Source organism: Glycine soja, chromosome 1 (genome assembly GCF_004193775.1).
Source record: "Glycine soja cultivar W05 chromosome 1, ASM419377v2, whole genome shotgun sequence".
In the NCBI taxonomy this organism is placed as follows: domain Eukaryota; kingdom Viridiplantae; phylum Streptophyta; class Magnoliopsida; order Fabales; family Fabaceae; genus Glycine; species Glycine soja.
The window spans coordinates 4,824,718-4,843,711 of record NC_041002.1 but is presented as its reverse complement, the minus strand read 5'-3'; the positions used below and the strand labels follow the sequence as shown (position 1 = coordinate 4,843,711).

At 30.1% G+C, this 18,994-nt stretch overlaps 1 protein-coding gene across 1 annotated transcript; it reads left to right on the top strand.

The window, feature by feature from the left end:
- Positions 1-10,229: 10,229 nt before the first annotated feature.
- LOC114410911 (heme-binding protein 2-like) lies at positions 10,230-11,830 on the top strand. Its single transcript, XM_028374812.1, has 2 exons — positions 10,230-10,620; positions 11,149-11,830. The coding sequence occupies exons 1-2, from the start codon at positions 10,355-10,357 to the stop codon at positions 11,585-11,587; spliced, it is 705 nt and encodes a 234-aa protein (XP_028230613.1). The 5' UTR covers positions 10,230-10,354; the 3' UTR covers positions 11,588-11,830.
- Positions 11,831-18,994: the final 7,164 nt, after the last annotated feature.

The following is an 18,994-nucleotide window of genomic DNA, read 5'->3' as shown; positions in this document are numbered from 1 at the left end:
AATTGGTAATAAAGCTCATACATGCATATCTAAAAAAAGAAATTAAAATCCACGTTATTTGAGCTCTCATTATATATGTTAGACTATTTTTTATGAGAAAAAAGTTATGTACAGTGTAAAAAAATTTTATACAGTAATCTAATCACAATTCATCATGCATGATAAATTTGTTAATTTTTAAAAGAATTATTTTAAAGTAATTCAAATGATGATTTATCACTGGATAATAGTGTAAAATTTTTTTATGTTATTGCATAAACATTAAACTCATTTTTTTATTCTTTTAATACAATTTTATTGCTTTGTCAAATTGGGTGTTGTAGTTTTGCTGAATTGTGGTCTGAATTGGGCTTTCGGATGATCTTTTTCTGACTGGAATTTTGGGTGATCTTTGAAAGCTCAAATTTCTTATGGAGTTGTTGTTGGCACCTCTCATTGCTATTTTAACCCCCAAAAGAGTTGGTATTTAGGGGTATTCACCATTTGGGTCCACTCATGATTCAATTCGATCTAATTATATTGGATTGAGTTTTTAAAGTGCTTGGATCGAGCTCAATTCAATCCAATTAAAACTCGATCATGAACGGATTAGGTAACGAGTTCTATTTTTTTTTAACTCAATCCAACCCATATCATATAATTTAGTTTATTATATAATACAAAATACTTAATAAGTTTTAACTCACATAGTTTATTAAATTTTTAAATTAAACCACCCATGATTTTTTTTTCCTTTTTTAAGTTGTTGTTTTTATTTTTGTCTTGATTTTGTTTATGTTTTTGTATGCTAATATCATACTTTATTTTTATCTAAAATAAAAATATTAAATTAACATTGAAATTATTAATTATATTAGTAAAATATTTTCATAATTTGATCCTTTTGAGTGTATTTAGTCATTATATGCTTACAAAATTTTAGATAAAAACAAATTATTTTTCTAAATATTTTTTAAAAAAGATTTTTTTTTAAAATATTTAGATCCAAGTAACCTAATCCTTTTACGATCAGATTGAGTTGGGTTGGATTTGCAAAAAAAAATAAAAAATAAAAATTGCACAAACCTGATCCAATCAAACTCATAACATTTTGATCAGGCTGGACAATAGATTTAATCAAACTTGGCCCATAAACACCCCTATTGATATTATGCATGTTAATGAAAATGCCTCTTATAATGAAAACATGATTTTGTGTGTATATAGGTGAAATATACAACAAAAATATGTTTCTATCATATAATTAATTGCTTATAAACAATTAAAATAAGTTTACGTTGTCTAGTATTTTTTTGCACCCTTACCACAAAACAAAAATTTGTTTATGTTGTGTATAGACACTTAATTATACAATGAAAACAAGTTTTCATTGTGTATATGGTAGACATAACCAGTGAAAATTTATTTTCATATGTAATTGAAAAAATAATAATTTTGTAATTTTATATTTATTTTATTTTTAAAGGAATTTGTTTAAAAAAATTTCATATATTACTTTTAAGAAATAATTTGATAAATATAGATAGATGCAAGAATATAGAATAAATTGTACTAAAATCATCATAAATTACATAACACTAGATTTTAAACTAGTGCGATGCATATATTTGATTAAATTATTTAATTTTTATATTTTTATTTAGTATTTATATAAAAATATATAAATTAGTAAAATTCATTTTAAACATATTTAGTAGAATATTAAATATAATTATGTTAAAATTGAGAATGATGATTAATTATATTTTTAATTGAGAATATTTTTTTTAAACATTAAGTCTATTAAAATTTATTTTTATTTGTTCTTTCTTCAAGTAATAATAATGTAATATCTATATGAAATGTATAAACTAATATATATATATATATATATATATATATATATATATATATATATATAATATTTAAATTTGAGTATTTATTTTTGTTGTTGTGAATATTATGTTTAAATGTACTTAATTTTTTTTATTTTTATCGTAAAATTAAAATTTTATTTTCAAATGATATTCTAATCATTTTAAAGCATTAGTTTTAATTATGAGATATTGTTGAAGTTTTGTATTTTTAACCCTACTTAAATTAAACATGCAATGAAATTTGTCTATTATTATTATTATTATCATTATTATTATTAGTATTATTATTATTTTGATTATGTTTATTATTATTATTATTATTATTTAATTTTGATTTCATTACCTTTTATATTTTAAAGTTATTAGTCTATAATTTCTTCAAAAATTATATTTATCTAAAAAGATTATTATGTGATTCAAATTTTACATCTTACAATTTAGAGTTTACTATTTTTAGTCTTTAAACTTTTTATAATTTTTATTTTTAGTTGATGAACTTTTTTTTTATCTGTTCTTAGTCTTTTAACTTTTTTTTTTATTATCCTTACTTTTAGTCTTTTAACCTTTTTGTGTTCTTACTTTTAGTCCTTTAAAAGGATTAAAAGTAAAGAAGGAAAAAGATTTTAGAAATTAATAATAACGATGAAAAAAAAGTTTAGGACAACTAATATAAGAAAAAATTTAGGGACTAAAAACATAAATTTAAAAAAATTTAAGGATTAAAAAGATTATTTATCCTGTTATAAGTATTATTTATCTCTAAGGAATATTATTGACATGATTATTACATGTTACTTTTCATACATTACGATGATTATCATAGTTTTTATTGTTATTTAATTTTAATTTCATAACTATCTATATTTTAAAGTTATCTACAAAAGATTATTATGCAATCAAAATTTTATATCTTATAATTTAATTGTTATACATATTATTTATCTATAAGAAATATTATTGATAGGTGTTACTAGTTTTTTTAATATTATTACATGTTAGTTTTCATATGTTAATTTTTTTATTGAATTAAAAATACAACATTATTAAAAATTATAACAGTTATACTATTATCGCATACATTATACTACTATTTTATATTTATTCTACGTAATATTTAATAATTTATGCTATAAATTTATAAGAATAATTTATTATTATTATTATTATTATTATTATTATTATTATTATTTTAAGTCTGAATTTATAAAAATAAAAATTATAATGTTAAAATAATAATAATAATAATAATAATAATAATAATAATAATAATAATATAATTTTTAAAATATGGTGCATCATTAAACTGAAATTCGATCATGTTAAAATAGAGATTATATATCTTGTCATGTTAAAATAGTCTTGTCATGTTAAAAATAAAAATTATAATAGTCTTTCCATGACAAGATATTCCATCTCTATTAAATGGCTGAAGACTATTTTAAAATATGGTGCATCATTAAACAGAAATTCGCTCATGCAACCCTAGTACTCCGAAGTCTCCAAGACTGGTACTGTTGAGCCCAGCTGCCTTCATTGGAGATACTAATGTCAAAATCATTCAAAATTAATTTTAAGAATTTTTGTAAACTCCTTCCAAATATGTTATGGAATATAGAGATTTTTCTAGGCATAGTATGTGAATTTATATTACTGGACTTTAAATTTACGGGAGAAATGATTATAGAGGATCATAACGTCCACAAACTCATTCGAAATGATTTTCAAAAACAAATTTGGGGTTCAGATGTCTATGGTCAAGTGGAAGAAAACCACTAATTGTTAAAATTCTTGAAGACACTCTTTAAATTGAAAATCAAGAAGAGTAAAATGTTCGAACACATCAGATTTCAAACCAAGTTGCATGTGGGAGAAGTGTACGTTGTGACAGGTGGTTTCAAACGGTTATCGAGAAAGTATGGATGGAGACAGCTTGTGGCATTGCAGGTATTCAATGATTCTAATCAGTTGTATACATGTTAAGCAAAAAAAAAATCTACAAATAGGGAATCAAATAGTATTTTTTTTTCAACTCTTTGGTTGAAACATTATATTTGTAGCATGAAACACGCTTATTGACAAGGAATTGGTTCTCTGAGTAACGTGTATGTTCTCACTCCTCAATTTAAATCTCTTACATTCTTGGCAATTGTCTTTAAATTCGATTTATTGCTTTCCATTTTGCATATTTCTTTCTCCCTAATTTTCTTCTCAAATCCCAAACTCTTTAAATTTTTGCATTGTCTTTTATATTCTATTTAATTTTTGAGTAATTTATTTTTTTAAGTTATTTTACATTATTTATGCATGTTCCCATTGTATGTGTTGTTGTTGCAGTAAGAGTCTTTCTTTTTGTTAGTCCCCAGTTCTTCTTGGCGAACATCCTGACTAGGATCAATGGTAGAAACTAGAAATAAACTTTAGATTATTCTGCATGATGACCATATAATTTTTCAACTTTATTTGTTCTCTGAGCATAATATCTCTACTATATATAGAGCACTTGTTGTGCATATATTTGTTCAGCCAAGATAGACAAGAAGTTACAGAAACATATATATGTCCAAGAGATTATTTGTTGGCTGACTCTTGGAGTTCCTCTGAACGCTTCATATGAGAGGCTACCTAGTAAAAAAATCTTTCATTAGTAAAGATAGTCCTTCTTCAATGAAGTGTTTGGGGGAACTCCGGGATTCAACTAACACTGCATATCAATAGTAAATAAAAATCATTTCATTTCCAACATGGTTTTTTGTACTTTGAATACTCATCAAAAGGAGCCTTTCCGTGTTCAACTTCAGGGTTTTTGCTTTCATCAGAATTTGCAAAGTTTAAACTAAATTCCTCCATGAATTGTATTTACAAAATCAACAAAGAAAATCGGTGGAGAAATTTTTGGCATTACTTATTTACATGTCTGCTTCAACTCTATCAAAACTTGAAACACCCTATTTAGCATTACCAACTCCCAAGGTAACTTCTTGGAACTCGTCTTATAGTCATCTTGTGAAATGAAAGTCAGGGTAAGCAAAAGGATAAAATAACTTAAGTTTAAACTTTAAAGTCCATCAGCAAAAAATATCATTATTAATTTTTATAAAGCAAAAAAAATCACATATATTGATAAAAAAATCTAATGTATAACTCTCATTTAATGATTTTTCTTAAAATTTATTTTATGTCTTATTTAGTGGGGACTAATCCTGAAGGAAGTTGCACTCTAATTATGGATAAACTGCCGTTCTAATACGCAAAAGGAAAAAAAAAAAATACTCTATTATAATTATCTGCAAATGTAAGTTGTTAATATTTTAATTTTTGTTAGTGAGAAGGACTTGAACTCACAATCTTTTTCTTCTCTCCTTCCTTTAACCTCCGATTCAATCTTAAAACTTCACCCTATTATAAATAATTCAGTATAAGCAGCATTGCAGCTCTGATGTTCATTGCATTGACATGCTTCACAAAGTCCATGAATATGTTTTGTCATGATGATACCCAGCTTGCAAACAAAAATCTCAAAAGGAAAAATATGTGAAACATATTATCAAATTTGGAACTCATTTATTTAAGTTTATTATCTTTCTATACCTTGTACCATGCAAAGGTGGACTATAGGAACAAAATTTGCACACTGGGACGATAAGTTGAAATGTTAAGCACTGGATGGATTAGTTAATTTATTGTTAATTTGTTATGATTGAGAGGTACCATATTATCTAAAAAATTTATATTTAATAGAGTCAAGCACTACTACAAACTTAATATATTCAGGTTGCATGTATTTGTTTTTATTTTATTTCTTGAACTTATTCCATGTTGGACGTGTTCTTAATTATTAGTTTAATTAGTGTTTTAAAGTTTGGGAACTATCCTATTATCTACAAAGTCTAGATTTTATGTTTGAGTTCTCCTCTCCTGTGTTAGTGGGAAGAGATTGGTCATGATCACTAGCAATATTGAAGTGTGGCAATGGTTACTTAATCTGTGATAGGTGCGATCTAACATATTTAGAGTGCATAAAGAGATGATTATTCATTTATTTGGAGGACTAACCTATATATATATGATTGATTCTTAAGCTGGTCTTCTACAGTGGACATTCAGTGCGTGATTTTCTTTTAAATTTGCAGGGGGAACAATCTGAGCACAAGTTCTGCAACATGTCTTGGAGGAGGAAGCTAGCATGCAGCTTTGGATACTGTTTTTTCTCTCAGCTAGCTGAAACATTGTTGCTGGTGGATCATTTTTTTTGTAAAGGCATCAATGATGCAAGGCTTTATTATGTGGGGTTTTAAGTTGCTGTATTGGTCCTATACTCCTTTAGTAGGTGGGGGTCTTTACTTTATTTGTTCTAGTTTTTATTTTTTTTATTTTTATTATTAGACAAAGTTATATATGTTGATGAAATTTGGAGTCCGTACAAGGGATACCTCAACTCAAATACATCAATGAACTACTGTTACACGTTTGAAGTACCTAAATATAGCTAAATTACACCAAAGAAAAAGACTAAAAACAGCAATGCAGTACATCCTCCAGGCCTCTTCTTTGCTGCAGCAAAAGAATCAAATAACATGAAACCTCTGCATGATAATGAGTTTGGGAAAGTCAGTTGATTTACTAGGGGTCGATTCACTCTAATTGATCCCTTTTTCAAAAAGACATAAAATTACCTCTTATTATTACTCTCATGTTTGACATGGTGAACAAAGAAAAACTCTTATGTTTGCCCTAGCTAGTTTTGAAGTTCAAGAGTCAAGACTATGAAAGTGACTGGAAGGGCAAGGATCTTATTATGTTAGCTTTGGAATCACTTTAGCAGCAACGAGCCCACTCAATCACCAACTCCCCTTGGCAAACATCCTGACCAGGTTCAGAGATAGAAAGTACCTTCATTGCGTAGAATTCTCTATGTCCACATAAAATTCGCATTTATTTTGAGCAATGAACATGAAAATCTCCCCCATAAATATAGAACAGTTGCTGTGTCTTTGTCTATCCAAGACAAAGTAGTTCAGAAGCATGTATAGCTTCAAGAGTTTTCTGTTGGCTGTCCCTTGGAGTTCCTCTGAACGCTTCATGTTAGTGAGGGGGGTAGCCAATGTAAACTGGTACCCATTATAAGCCTTATTCAATGAAGTGTTTGGGGGAACTCTTGGGTTCAAACTAACACTGCAAATCCTAATTCATTTCATTCCCAAACTACACACGTACTTTAGGGAAGCACGCAATTAAATACCTTGTCCACGAAAACCACACATGTAGTAGTATTGCCAATACCTTCAATTCCTCTCTCTACATTCTCCTTTCTAATTTGGCTCCATTTCTATCAAAGCTTTTTGAAAATTTCTTGAGCTAACTTACCTTGTCCATGGAGCCTGGGCTAGGCATCATGTTCAGTTGGATTTTGAGGTCGTTAAACTTTGGCACAATGTATGTACATTGTGCCAAAGTTTAATATGTAAAGTTGGAAATAATAATTTAAAGTTGATAATGTATGTACATTGTTGTTGTCATTATGGTTATCAAACTCTTAAGTTAACTCGTTAATTCTTACAAGTTTACGAATCTACTTGTTGTCTGTGAGTTGACTCTTGAGTAAATTTTTTTTAATAGACTTTGGGTAAACTCTAAGTAAACTCGATAAACTCTCGAGTCAACGAGTTAGCAAATGAAAAACAATTAGACCAAAATGTAAGTTATTTTTTATTGTTATCTGTTTAACATTCAACATACCTTCATTTAGCGTATTATTCTCAAATACAGAATTCTCACCTTTAATAATATCAAACCTTTGTTCTCTAATAACATCAAACCCTCGATGATAATGATCTACCACTACTATAACCTCTATAAGTTATTGTCTAGTAGTGATGTATTATTACTAGACTTTGTTATTTAAATATTTTGAACTTTATGATTTACTGTTTTGCTTTATTATATTGTTGAAATGTTTAATTAGTATGTTATTTATAGATATTTTGTTATTATTTTTATATGAAGTAGACTTTTACGAGTCTACGAGTCAAGTCTATGGAACTCTCACGAGTCTGCGTAAACTCTCGAGTTTGATAACCTTAGTTGCCATACATCCATATTCTTGTGTGAAGTTGTTGATGATGAGCTTTTACACCTTATGTCTTGATGGGTAAGTAGTGTTAGATGAATCCAAGGGTTCCCCTTGGAATCATGTTTGTTAAATGGTTTCGTCATGTGTCATGTTTTTGAATAGAGGATCATGTTGAATGAGAAATTGTCAACTTTATGAAGTGGTAGTGTCTTTGTCATACATAAACATGAGATCTGATTTACATTGACCTAAAATAATTAACGTTTGTCAAAGGGTAAGATAGTTAATAAATGGTACATACCATTTATGTATAGCAATTGCATATTTTGGCATCCAGGACTCAATAATCTTACATTTTCATTATTTTCAATTGTTTTTGCAACCAATTATGTTTGTGGTATTTTCTTTTTTTCAGGGCTATCTCATGATTTTGAAACATCAAATCTAGGAGAAAGAAGCACGCTGACTTCAAGGATTGAAGTTAGAAGCATAGAGATATTTGAAGAACGGAAGAAAAGAAAAATCGGAACACCTGACAAAGGTCATGGCTGTGACATTTAATCATGGGCGAGACCTCCACTAACTCATCCCCAATCCTCCTTGCCAGCAAAGGTTAATACCAAATGCAATTATCTTATCTTTTTGCATTTTGAATGTATTTTGGGCCCAAATCTTCTTGGCCCATTGTTTTTAAATAGAGTTTTCTACCTAGGATTAAGCATTCTAATCTTCATTAGCATATGACCTAGAGGGAGAGTGAAGAATTATCTTTTTCTTCAACTCTTTTCCGGTTTGTTATGTTTCTTTTTTATTATTTGGCTATTTTAATTTTATGACTATATATGAATGAGTAATTTCTTTTTTCAAGGATTGGGGGTTTAACCCTTGAAAACTGTTGATTCTTAATTGAAACTATCTTTTTTATTCTTTTGGCTTCTTCCTCTTGATTTCTGTTCTATTAATCTTATCTATACAAAGCGTTTGACCATCATTTATATAGTTATAAACCCTTTAGATAATAACTAAAAAGTGAACCTAACCATTAGACCATAACTTAAGAATTAAATCATGAAAGGAGTTTAAACTTTCATGCATAAATTTATTAACATAGAACTTAATGAGTTTAATTAAACATAACAACAATGAAAAAAGGAGTTAATTCCATTACATATATATTTGTATTTTGAGAGGAAACAAAAATTACCTTAAGTAAATTCACCTCAAAAAAACTAATATGAACATGGAAACTTTTCCTATAATTGAATTCATCCCAATTTGAATTTGATTTAACATTTTTTTAAATTTAAATCTTAAAGATATAATTTTTAGGAGTTAAAAACTGTTATAAATTACAAAATAAATTTTTAAAAAATTGGAACACAATTTGTGGGAATTAAACACCGTCGCAAATTCAAGGAAAAAAAATTACAGTCACCATCGGACCACCGCGCAACCATGAAAACCACCACCTCAATCACCAAACACCATAACAACCACCAGCCAGCATCCGATAACTGTTTGTCTCTTTCTTCTCCAGATCTGCAAATCCATTTTCAAATCAAATCTGGAGATTCAATCCAAACCACACTACTCACCCACTGTCCAAACCTAAATCCCAACAACCCAAAGAAATTGCCACTCGTTTCTTCGTCATCTTTCGCGTGAAGAAGCTCTCCTTGTTCGTCGCCGACGTCTACAACTACGACCGCATGTTTCCCCTTGATCAACGGTGGTCCTCGACGATGGCCTGGATCCGATCACAATGAGCAAAACCGACTTTGGAGATGCAATTGTACTGGCAACAATGTTAAAAGGAAAAAGAAAAAATTGAGAAAAAATAAATCAAAGAATTGAAAGAATATTAACCATTCATTTTAAAACAAATCGATCTAACGATTTAAGAAAGTCTTCCAAGGTGGAAGAGATGGTAAAGTCTCATCAGATTTTGATTAGTCCAAATCAAATTTCAAGCTAAAGTCATACATTATAAATTTAATTAATTTGTGAGGATAAAAAATAATATTGTTTTATTAAAATTAAAAATAAATTTTATATATTTTATAAAGATAAAAAATTATTTTAATTTTTATTTTAAAATCCAACATATGCACATGTGGCACACGCTCGGTCTCCTAAAAATGCATTTAAAAGAAAGGGGATTTTTCATGCTTAATTCAAGTCTATAAAATCAATTAATAAGATGAAAATTGCTCTCAATTTATATAATTTATTTCGATATTATTCTTTATGAGAGTTTAACCTAATCCATGATATACGACTTTCAAGATATTTCTTTATCGTGAAAGGAGAAAACAAAAAAAGAAAAAATTGACTTGTGTAGCTTCTAATGTGTGGACATTAAACTCACTTTCTCTGTAGCCATAGAAATTCACATTTTATCTTTTGCATTGTGCAACTTCCTCGCGCCATGGCTGCTACCATCATCACATGCAAGCTCTCACTGCTTTTAAGCCTTCTCTCAGTTTCACTATTGCTGGGTGTGAGTTCATCAGATACCCTTCAGAATGTAGGGGCAATTCCCCCAACATGCAAGCGCATAGAGTGTCCCAGCTATGATGTCATTCACTTTGGCAACGGCTACGAAATCCGTCGCTATAATTCACCCGTTTGGATTTCGAACAGCCCCATTCTAGACATTTCTCTGGTTGAAGCCACAAGAACCGGCTTCAGGAGGTAATCTTATCTCTCTGTTATGCTCATGGGTAAAGTATTTTTTGGTCTATCTAAAATATGTGAAATTCGAAATTGGTCCCTTTTCAAAAAAATTTCCCATTTTAGCCATTATAAATTTTTTAATATGTTATTGTTCATCCAGTATTTTAACATGCACTACCAACAAATTTGTTTTTAAAATTGTTGTACAAACGCCTCAGACACAGAATTTGTGTTCAACCCTATAAGCAAATTAGCTAACAGAGTTAACATACTGAATAAACAATAACATGTTAAAATTTTAGAGAAACTAAAATGGGATAAAAAAATATATTGGAGAGATCAATTCTAGATTTCTTATATTTTAGGGAGACCAAAAACATATTTTAGCCTAAGCTAATTTATATATCTCGAACTAAATTACAATTTTTTTTATCATAAGTTTGTGTAAACTGGGAAAAGTTTTCAGTAAGAGTAAGTGCATAGGACAGAGGATAGTGCCATCCAAGGAGTTTAATTATATTTGAGTAACCTTTGTGTTTTGCTCAGGCTATTTGATTATATTCAAGGTAAGAATAACTACAAGCAGAAAATTGAGATGACAGCGCCTGTGATCAGTGAAGTATTACCCAGTGATGGACCCTTCTGTGAGTCCTCATTTGTTGTGAGCTTCTATGTGCCAAAAGAGAACCAAGCAAACCCGCCTCCTGCGAAGGGCCTTCATGTTCAAAGATGGAAGACTGTATTCGCAGCAGTTAGACAGTTTGGTGGATTTGTCAAAGATTCTAGTGTTGGGGAGGAAGCTGCAGCCTTGAAGGCTAGTATTGCTGGAACCAAGTGGGCTGATGCAGTTGAGAAAAGCCAGAAGAGAGCTGGCCATGCTTCTGTTTACACCGTTGCACAGTACAATGCCCCTTTTGAATATGACAATAGGGTCAATGAGATATGGTTCTTGTTTGATATTGAAAATGAACCACAAACCGTGTGACAAAGTAAGCTTTCAACATGAAAGCAATATGCAGAGTGCTGCAGCACTGAGGTGTTAGGACAAGGACATCATGAATGGATGAATAAAGTGTTTTGCATTTAGCTAAAACACTGTTTTCTGTTTGACTTGCTTTTTGGTTCATTGTAGCTATATAGTTCAGAGGTAATTTTACTCTTGAAAACTTTTCATTATGAATTGATATGGTTGTTGAAATGAGCATGTGGTACATATATACTTTTTTTATTCTTTGTTTGAAAGAACGAATTTGATAATATACATACATGCCACAGTCATCATTAGGTGGTGGTTCAATTCAAGAATGGCTTATGCATTCTTTCAATAAAATGGTTAAACATGAAAGAATTTAATATTTATAACCCTTCTCAGGAAAGGAAAGAACCTGGTAAGTGGCTACTATTTGAAAACTTCAGTAGCAGAGAGTTTATGGAATTTTTTGGTGAGTAACTGAAGATAGATGAAATTGGATCCATATTGCCCTAATCACCATAATCTATAGTACTGAAGGAGTCCCTAGTACTCTCAGTTGTGAAAGATACCTCATCCGAGCTTGTCAAAAGTGAACAATCACTTGATGCAGCGTCTAAAAAACTTTCTGTTTGGGACAGGACCTTTCTGTTGATGCTTCATCTAAGATAACCATTAGAGGGTCATTGAAGTTAGATCTAATTTCTTGTCTGGTATCAGAGAAATGCTCTCTAGGACAACAAATTATCTGCTGCAATGTTATGTCTTGACTATATATCCCTCTACTTTCATGCTATACAATAAATAACTTTTATGAGAAAGTCATCTAGATGGAATCAATAGAAGCATATTGACATAAAATGACAATAAAATCCATGATTCAAACAGAGCCACAAAAGACTAAAATATGTGTAATTTATGTAAGCTCTCTAATATAATGTCAGCAATGTTGTAAATTGCCTACAAATATAACTATTTTGTAACTTATAAATGTTGCTAAAGAAATCATGATGATTATCACATTAAGTACCTATGCTTTGAGACGACAAAGGAAAACAAAAATATAAACTTGATACCAATGAAATTTCTACCTCTTGTTGAATAAGATATACACTCCTTCAGTCCTTCTAACATCACCTAACTAATATGCACGGGCTGAACCTGTTGATGGAGCATACTCTGAAAATTTAAAACCCAGAGAAAATATATAGTTCAAGAAAATTGTTAAATCTTTTTTTTTTTTTTTTGATGTTCTTGCATAACTCTATCCATCTCTATGCTAGTTTCTAACCGAGGACCAGAAAGTTGGAATTTATACTCCAAACTAAGGTATTCACGGTGTGGTTTGGTGTGATTTTTAAACAAAAAGTCATGCGATTTTGTTTGGATTGATTTAAATATAATATTAAATTCAAACTAAATCAAATCAAATTTTTGTGATTTGGATCAGTTTGACATTTGCTTATTTTATTATCATAATTTAAAATCTATCAACTAAACTTATATAATTATTATGCTATATTATTTTTAAAATATTTTTTTATTAAATTTTGTTTAACATATTTCAGTTAAACACTATTATTTTCACTTCTATTTAACATTAACATAAAATGATATTATCAATTCTTTTTTGTAACGTAATAGTAATTTATGTTTCACTTGATATTTAATATTATTTTTTTAACAATATTAATATATTATTTTTAACCTATGAAATTAAAATATGCATCTCGCTTATAAAGCAAATAAAAAAAATTATTTAATACTTATTATTAATTACCACAATAAAAATATTATAATTATAATGTGTGGTTTATTCAGTTCGATTTGATTTTTTATAATAAGATTCAACAACTGAACCAAACCATGAAAAATATGTGATTTTTTAGATTCTTGGATCTTGTGATTTTTGGATTAATTTGACCGTTTATGATGAATTTGATTCAATTTTAAACACTTCTACTCCTAACCATCAAATCTCTCGTGAAACTGGCAGAAAATTGTTAAATCTGATAGTGAATATAAAATACTATTCTAACAAAAATTACTAGTATATAAATGTTATACCTAAAAAAAACTGTGGTTACTTCCACCATTTCCTACAGATGAAAGTCATATGAGGATTGAGGACATAAGTGGAAGATATATCAGAAACCCGTTGCAAAAGAACCCTGGCATGTGGCAAATAAGCCGTGGATTCACTTACATCCACGAAATTTCAACCAATAAAAGATGTTTTATAAAAGGTATGTTACAAAGTATGTTATTAACATTTCTCTTTAAGATATATAAAGATAAATACATTAGCATTGATGATAACTATCCTTATTCTTTCAAAATTGATCCCTCCGCTTTATATTTTCCCTCCACCATCTATTCCAACGACTGTCTCCTGTGTCCTTGACAGCTATTAGTATCATCATCGTTTAGTTGAGGTTCTGATTAACTGTTCCTGGTTTCATCAGAAAGGTTCAACCATTATAATTGATTTGAACAGGTATTAAAAAAAGAAATTGGTTGTAAGGATTTAGCTGCACATTGTCACGAAGAACTTAAAGACAAGAAACAGTATTCTCTACCCTAAAACTTTGTCATGTTTAACTATTTAACACAACTATCATATTTATGTTATAAAACAATGTGGGCCTTTCTATTCTCTTTTAAGGAGATTTTATCTATACTACCAAAATTACTTTCCTCACTACTCACGTGTGTAGTTTTTTTTTTTTTACTGACTTCCAAAAACATCCTTTCCATAGAAATACCATTCACTTGTACAACAAAATCATATTTTTATTGTATATAGGTAGAATGAAAAAAATTAAACAGAACTTTTATTGAAGAAGTGAAAAAAGTCAAACAACAAAAACATTATTCTATTATTAACAAACATCATAATCATGTATCTATTGTTGTAATAAGGGAGTGTAAAAAAAATAATGAAAATACAATTCTGTTTTAATGAAAATACTATTCTATTATTAACCAACGTCGTTGCTATCACCTCTCACCACCTTGGAACCTTCACCATTTGCTTCTTTTTGCATCATTGTCAAATTTGAGTTTCATTTTTGTGATTGCTGCCATTGGTGAGTAGGGCTGTGCAAAAAAATCTAAATATATAAAATCAATCTATATCTAATCCAATCTAATCCACTTTAAATCTAATTAAATGATCTGGTTTCATATCCAAATTCAATTTTTTGGATTTTAAATCCAATCCAATTAATTGGATATGGATTGGATATTTGTTTGAATTTTTAAATCCAATATAATTTTTTTGGACGATGACGACTAGATTTTTTGGCCAACTTCGGTAAGAGCTATTTTTTGGTTGATCTCGTCTAGAGTATTTTTGGCCAACGTCAACTAATGATGATTTAAGTCGTCATCGGTTGATACTATTTTTCGGTTAATGTCGGTAAGAGTTTTCTCGACCAATATTGGTCGGGACTATTTTTTGACCGATGTCATCCAAAGTTTTTTTGGCTGACATTAGTTGAAGTTATTTTTTGGTTGGCATCAACTAGCATTTTTTTTTAAGATGTATGTCGAGATTATTTTTTGGTTGACATTAGGTAGTTTTTTTGGCCAACATCGGCTAGAGATTTTTGGGTCGATGTTAGATGAGACTATTTTTTTGCCAACGTCGGTTGGGATTTTTTTGGCCAACATTAGCCAAAAACATCATCGACCGACATCAGCAAAAAAAAATAGCTAACGTCGGCCAAAATGTTCCCCCAATTGATGTCAATAAAAAAAACCCTAGTTGATGTCGACAAAATATATCCCTAACCAACGCTGACAAAAAAAAATAGTCATGGTCAATGTTGGCCAACGAACCCTAACTGACGCGAACAAAAAAAAAAACAGTTTTAACTAGCATCAGCAAAAAAACCCAACCAATGTCGACCAAAAAATAGTCTCGACTAATGTTGGCAAAAAAATATCAACGACCGACATCAGCAAAAAAGAACCTTATTGATGTCGGCCTTAAAAACCCTAACCAAGGTCGGGCAAAAACTAGTCACGGTCAGCGCTGATCGAAAAAACCCTTGTCGATGTCGACAAAAAATTATCACCAATCGACATTGACTACAAACCCTAGTGGACCTCAACCAAAAAAACCTACCTAAGATCGACCAAAAACATCCTTGACCAATGTCGACTGAAAATGCATTGACCGACATCAACCGAAAACCAAGGTCGGGCAAAAACTAGTCACGGTCAGCGCTGATCGAAAAACCACTTGTCGATGTCGACAAAAAATTATCACCAATCGACATTGACTACAAACCCTAGCGGACCTCAACCAAAAAAACCCTACCTAAGATCGACCAAAAACATCCTTGACCAACGTCGACCGAAAATGCATTGACCGACATCAACTACTAAAGATATGGATTAGATTCTTAAAAATCCAATGCATGCCCACCCCTATTGGTGAGGCAGGAGCAAAGGGGTCAAGGAGGAGAAAGAGAGAGTATGAGCCAAAAGAGGAGTGATTTGACATCACATATCTAAAGATGGACAGTCTCTCTAAGAGCCTTCCTCTGTGCTTACAAATTGATGAGCCTTCTTCGGCGCCGCTTTCTCCACTTTGGATGCACCAATGAATTCGATTGATGTTCAGCCACACAATGGTTTGGATTGGTGTGGCACAACTTGGATCTTGGTGGGGTGAGTTGCGTGAGGGAATATGGAGGAAGAGTATGAGGTTAGAAAAAGAAGAAGGAAGGGCTGAGGGGAAGGTGAAGGGTAAGAGAGAGGGATGGGGGGGGGGGGATAAACAAACATGGGTAAACATGTCTTTTCATCCCATTTGGTAGTGAAAATAGAAAAACTGGAAGTGTGAATAGTAACTCCCTCTCCTTTATCCCTTTTTAGAATTCGACCCAAGCCCACAACAAAGTTACAATGAGGAGGAATGCATGGAGTCAGATGTAATCTTTAGGGAATCACATGTTAGCATCTTGCTCACACCCACTTCATTTGTTAGTCAGGACCTGGAAGCAATCATCCTATCCATTGGAAGCATTCGTTGTTAGACAAACATCATAAGAATCCAAGAGGGGTGAATTGGATTGTACAAAATTTTTCCAAAAAATAGTCATATGCCTCCAAAAATTGTTTTTATCAGAGTTTAACTACTTGATTTAGAATCTTAGTGATGTCGAAAAATGAGCATGAAATGTATATTGAAATGCACATGTTCCTAATATTAACAATAGTTAACAAACTCGATAAATACATCCTGACTTACATCCAGTCCTCAGAAACCCCATGAGATTTTCCACTATTTTGCAAAAATTCTTACAGAAAACTCATTTTCAAGATACCTTCTTGATTACTCCAAGCCTACCCTTAGATACCTATCCAAGAACATGGAAAACTCCTTGTAGATACCCTTCTACAAGAACCCTTGGAGATTCTTTTTCTCTCAATCAATACAAAAGAAAGAACTAGCATATGTGATTGAACAAACGAATTGAAATCCACATTTTTTTTCTTGTGACCTTTAGAATCAATCAATGAGCACAATAATGAATTTATTAATGAAAACTTGTAATTGATTGACATATGATTTTGACAAGCTCAGGAGCATACATGATGGCGGACGTTGACAATGAAGTTTAGAAATTTTAATTGAGAGAAATATTGTTAGAAAAAAAAACAAATTTCTAATTTCAAATCTCTATGATATTATTTAGATTTGAGAGAATATCATCTTATCTTTACTATGTTGTTATATCTAAAGATATTATATATAAATTAAAAAAAATTCCTTTAAGATTAAGATGTTAAATATATAAATAGAGATTTTTAAGATGAAAAGAATCATCTCCCTTGATCACTCTAATGAGAGAAGGGTAATGTGAATACCGCTTCTTTTACAGCTATATCTCCACACACAAACAAAAAAACTAAACACATGAAGTTTTTCCTTCAGTATCATGCCCAACACCTAGATGATCCTCACCTGCAAATGATGATTAGCCCAAATGAGTACAACAAAAGGGAGTGAGGGTTGTCCTCTATTATCTTCTTGGCAAGTAAATTAAGTCCTGCAAGTATAGTAAATGAAAAGTTCAAGTATTGGTTCTGTGAGATTATTTATTGAAATTCTTTTAATTAAATGATATGTTTTAATTTTATTTGAACGTTGGAACTGTTATTTTGGTCAATGGAAGCATTTCATTTGTATTAATGTTTTAATAACTGTTGAATCAATTGTATTATGCCATTTTAATGTAGTTTTGAATTTGTGTTTCAAAACTTTTGAACGTACGTACTTAAAACTTGGCTTTAATGGTTTTAATAACCCATTAAAGCTATAAGACTATATATATATATATATGGAAAAATGGAACTGCATAGTGATAACACAATGTGAGAAAGAAGTTAAAAAAATCGTGTTTTTTCATTTTGTGACTTTCCGAGCAATTTTGAGGTAAGTGGGGGTGATAGTTTATGGGACTCTTTTGTGCTGAGAGGATTCTGACTCATGTTGGAGAGCTGTTTTACCTTGAGGACGAGGAGGCTATTAACTGTTGCACACATTAGACAGTCGCTAAACATCTTGAAGAGAGTGACTTAGTCTGCAACTCAGTCTTGTTTTTCTGTTTGTCTTTTACATTTGCAACAATATTTTGTTTGTGTTTTTTTTTTTTTTTTTAATGTTTGTATTTGATATCTACGTACACTAACAAGTTCCCAAGGAGGGACTTACATTTGGGAAAATAGCTGAGATTACTAACTAAGCTATTGAAAAACAAATAATTACTACAGAAATAAAATTATAATTAATATGTCTGCCGATTGAAACGAGTGCTAAAGCAAATAAATAAGAAATTATTTTTTGGATAATTTTAATGAACATTTGGAATGCTGAAAATGATTCTGACGATATAAATTATCTTTGGGATTTGATTTCGCCGAACTACTTCAATCATAATATTTAATCCAGTTACAACCTTAAAATTATCAGCAACCCACAAATTAACTCTAACTCAAATTTTTCAAATAGAAAAAGCTTAGGTTACTTGACTCCCTTGATTAGTTTAGTCAAATAACTTGTTTTAAGAAAAGAGTACAACTACATGTAGTTGCCACATAAGACTAATTAATGACATGGAAATTTACATAAATATCATATTATTACTTAATGATGATACTTGATGACAAGGATAATTGAAATTTGAAAAAAGTTTAAGAAAAAAAAAAATTTAAATGTTACACCAATAAATAAATGTAGTTATAATTATTGATGATTGAAATAAAATCTTAAATTTTTAAAAAAAATTAATGAAATGTATATATTGAAAGAGATGAAAAAAGAGAAATAAAAAATAATAAACATAATATTTAACGTGAAGAAAATAAAGAAAAGTATAAAATATAATAGATATAATGTAAAAAACA

Bases quoted from the DNA above. Each gene is read 5' to 3' on its own strand.
- LOC114410911 (XM_028374812.1), top strand. From the start codon at position 10,355: ATGGCTGCTACCATCATCACATGCAAGCTCTCACTGCTTTTAAGCCTT. The intron at 10,621-11,148 runs GTAATCTTATCT...TGTTTTGCTCAG, and splicing joins ACAAGAACCGGCTTCAGGAG to GCTATTTGATTATATTCAAG.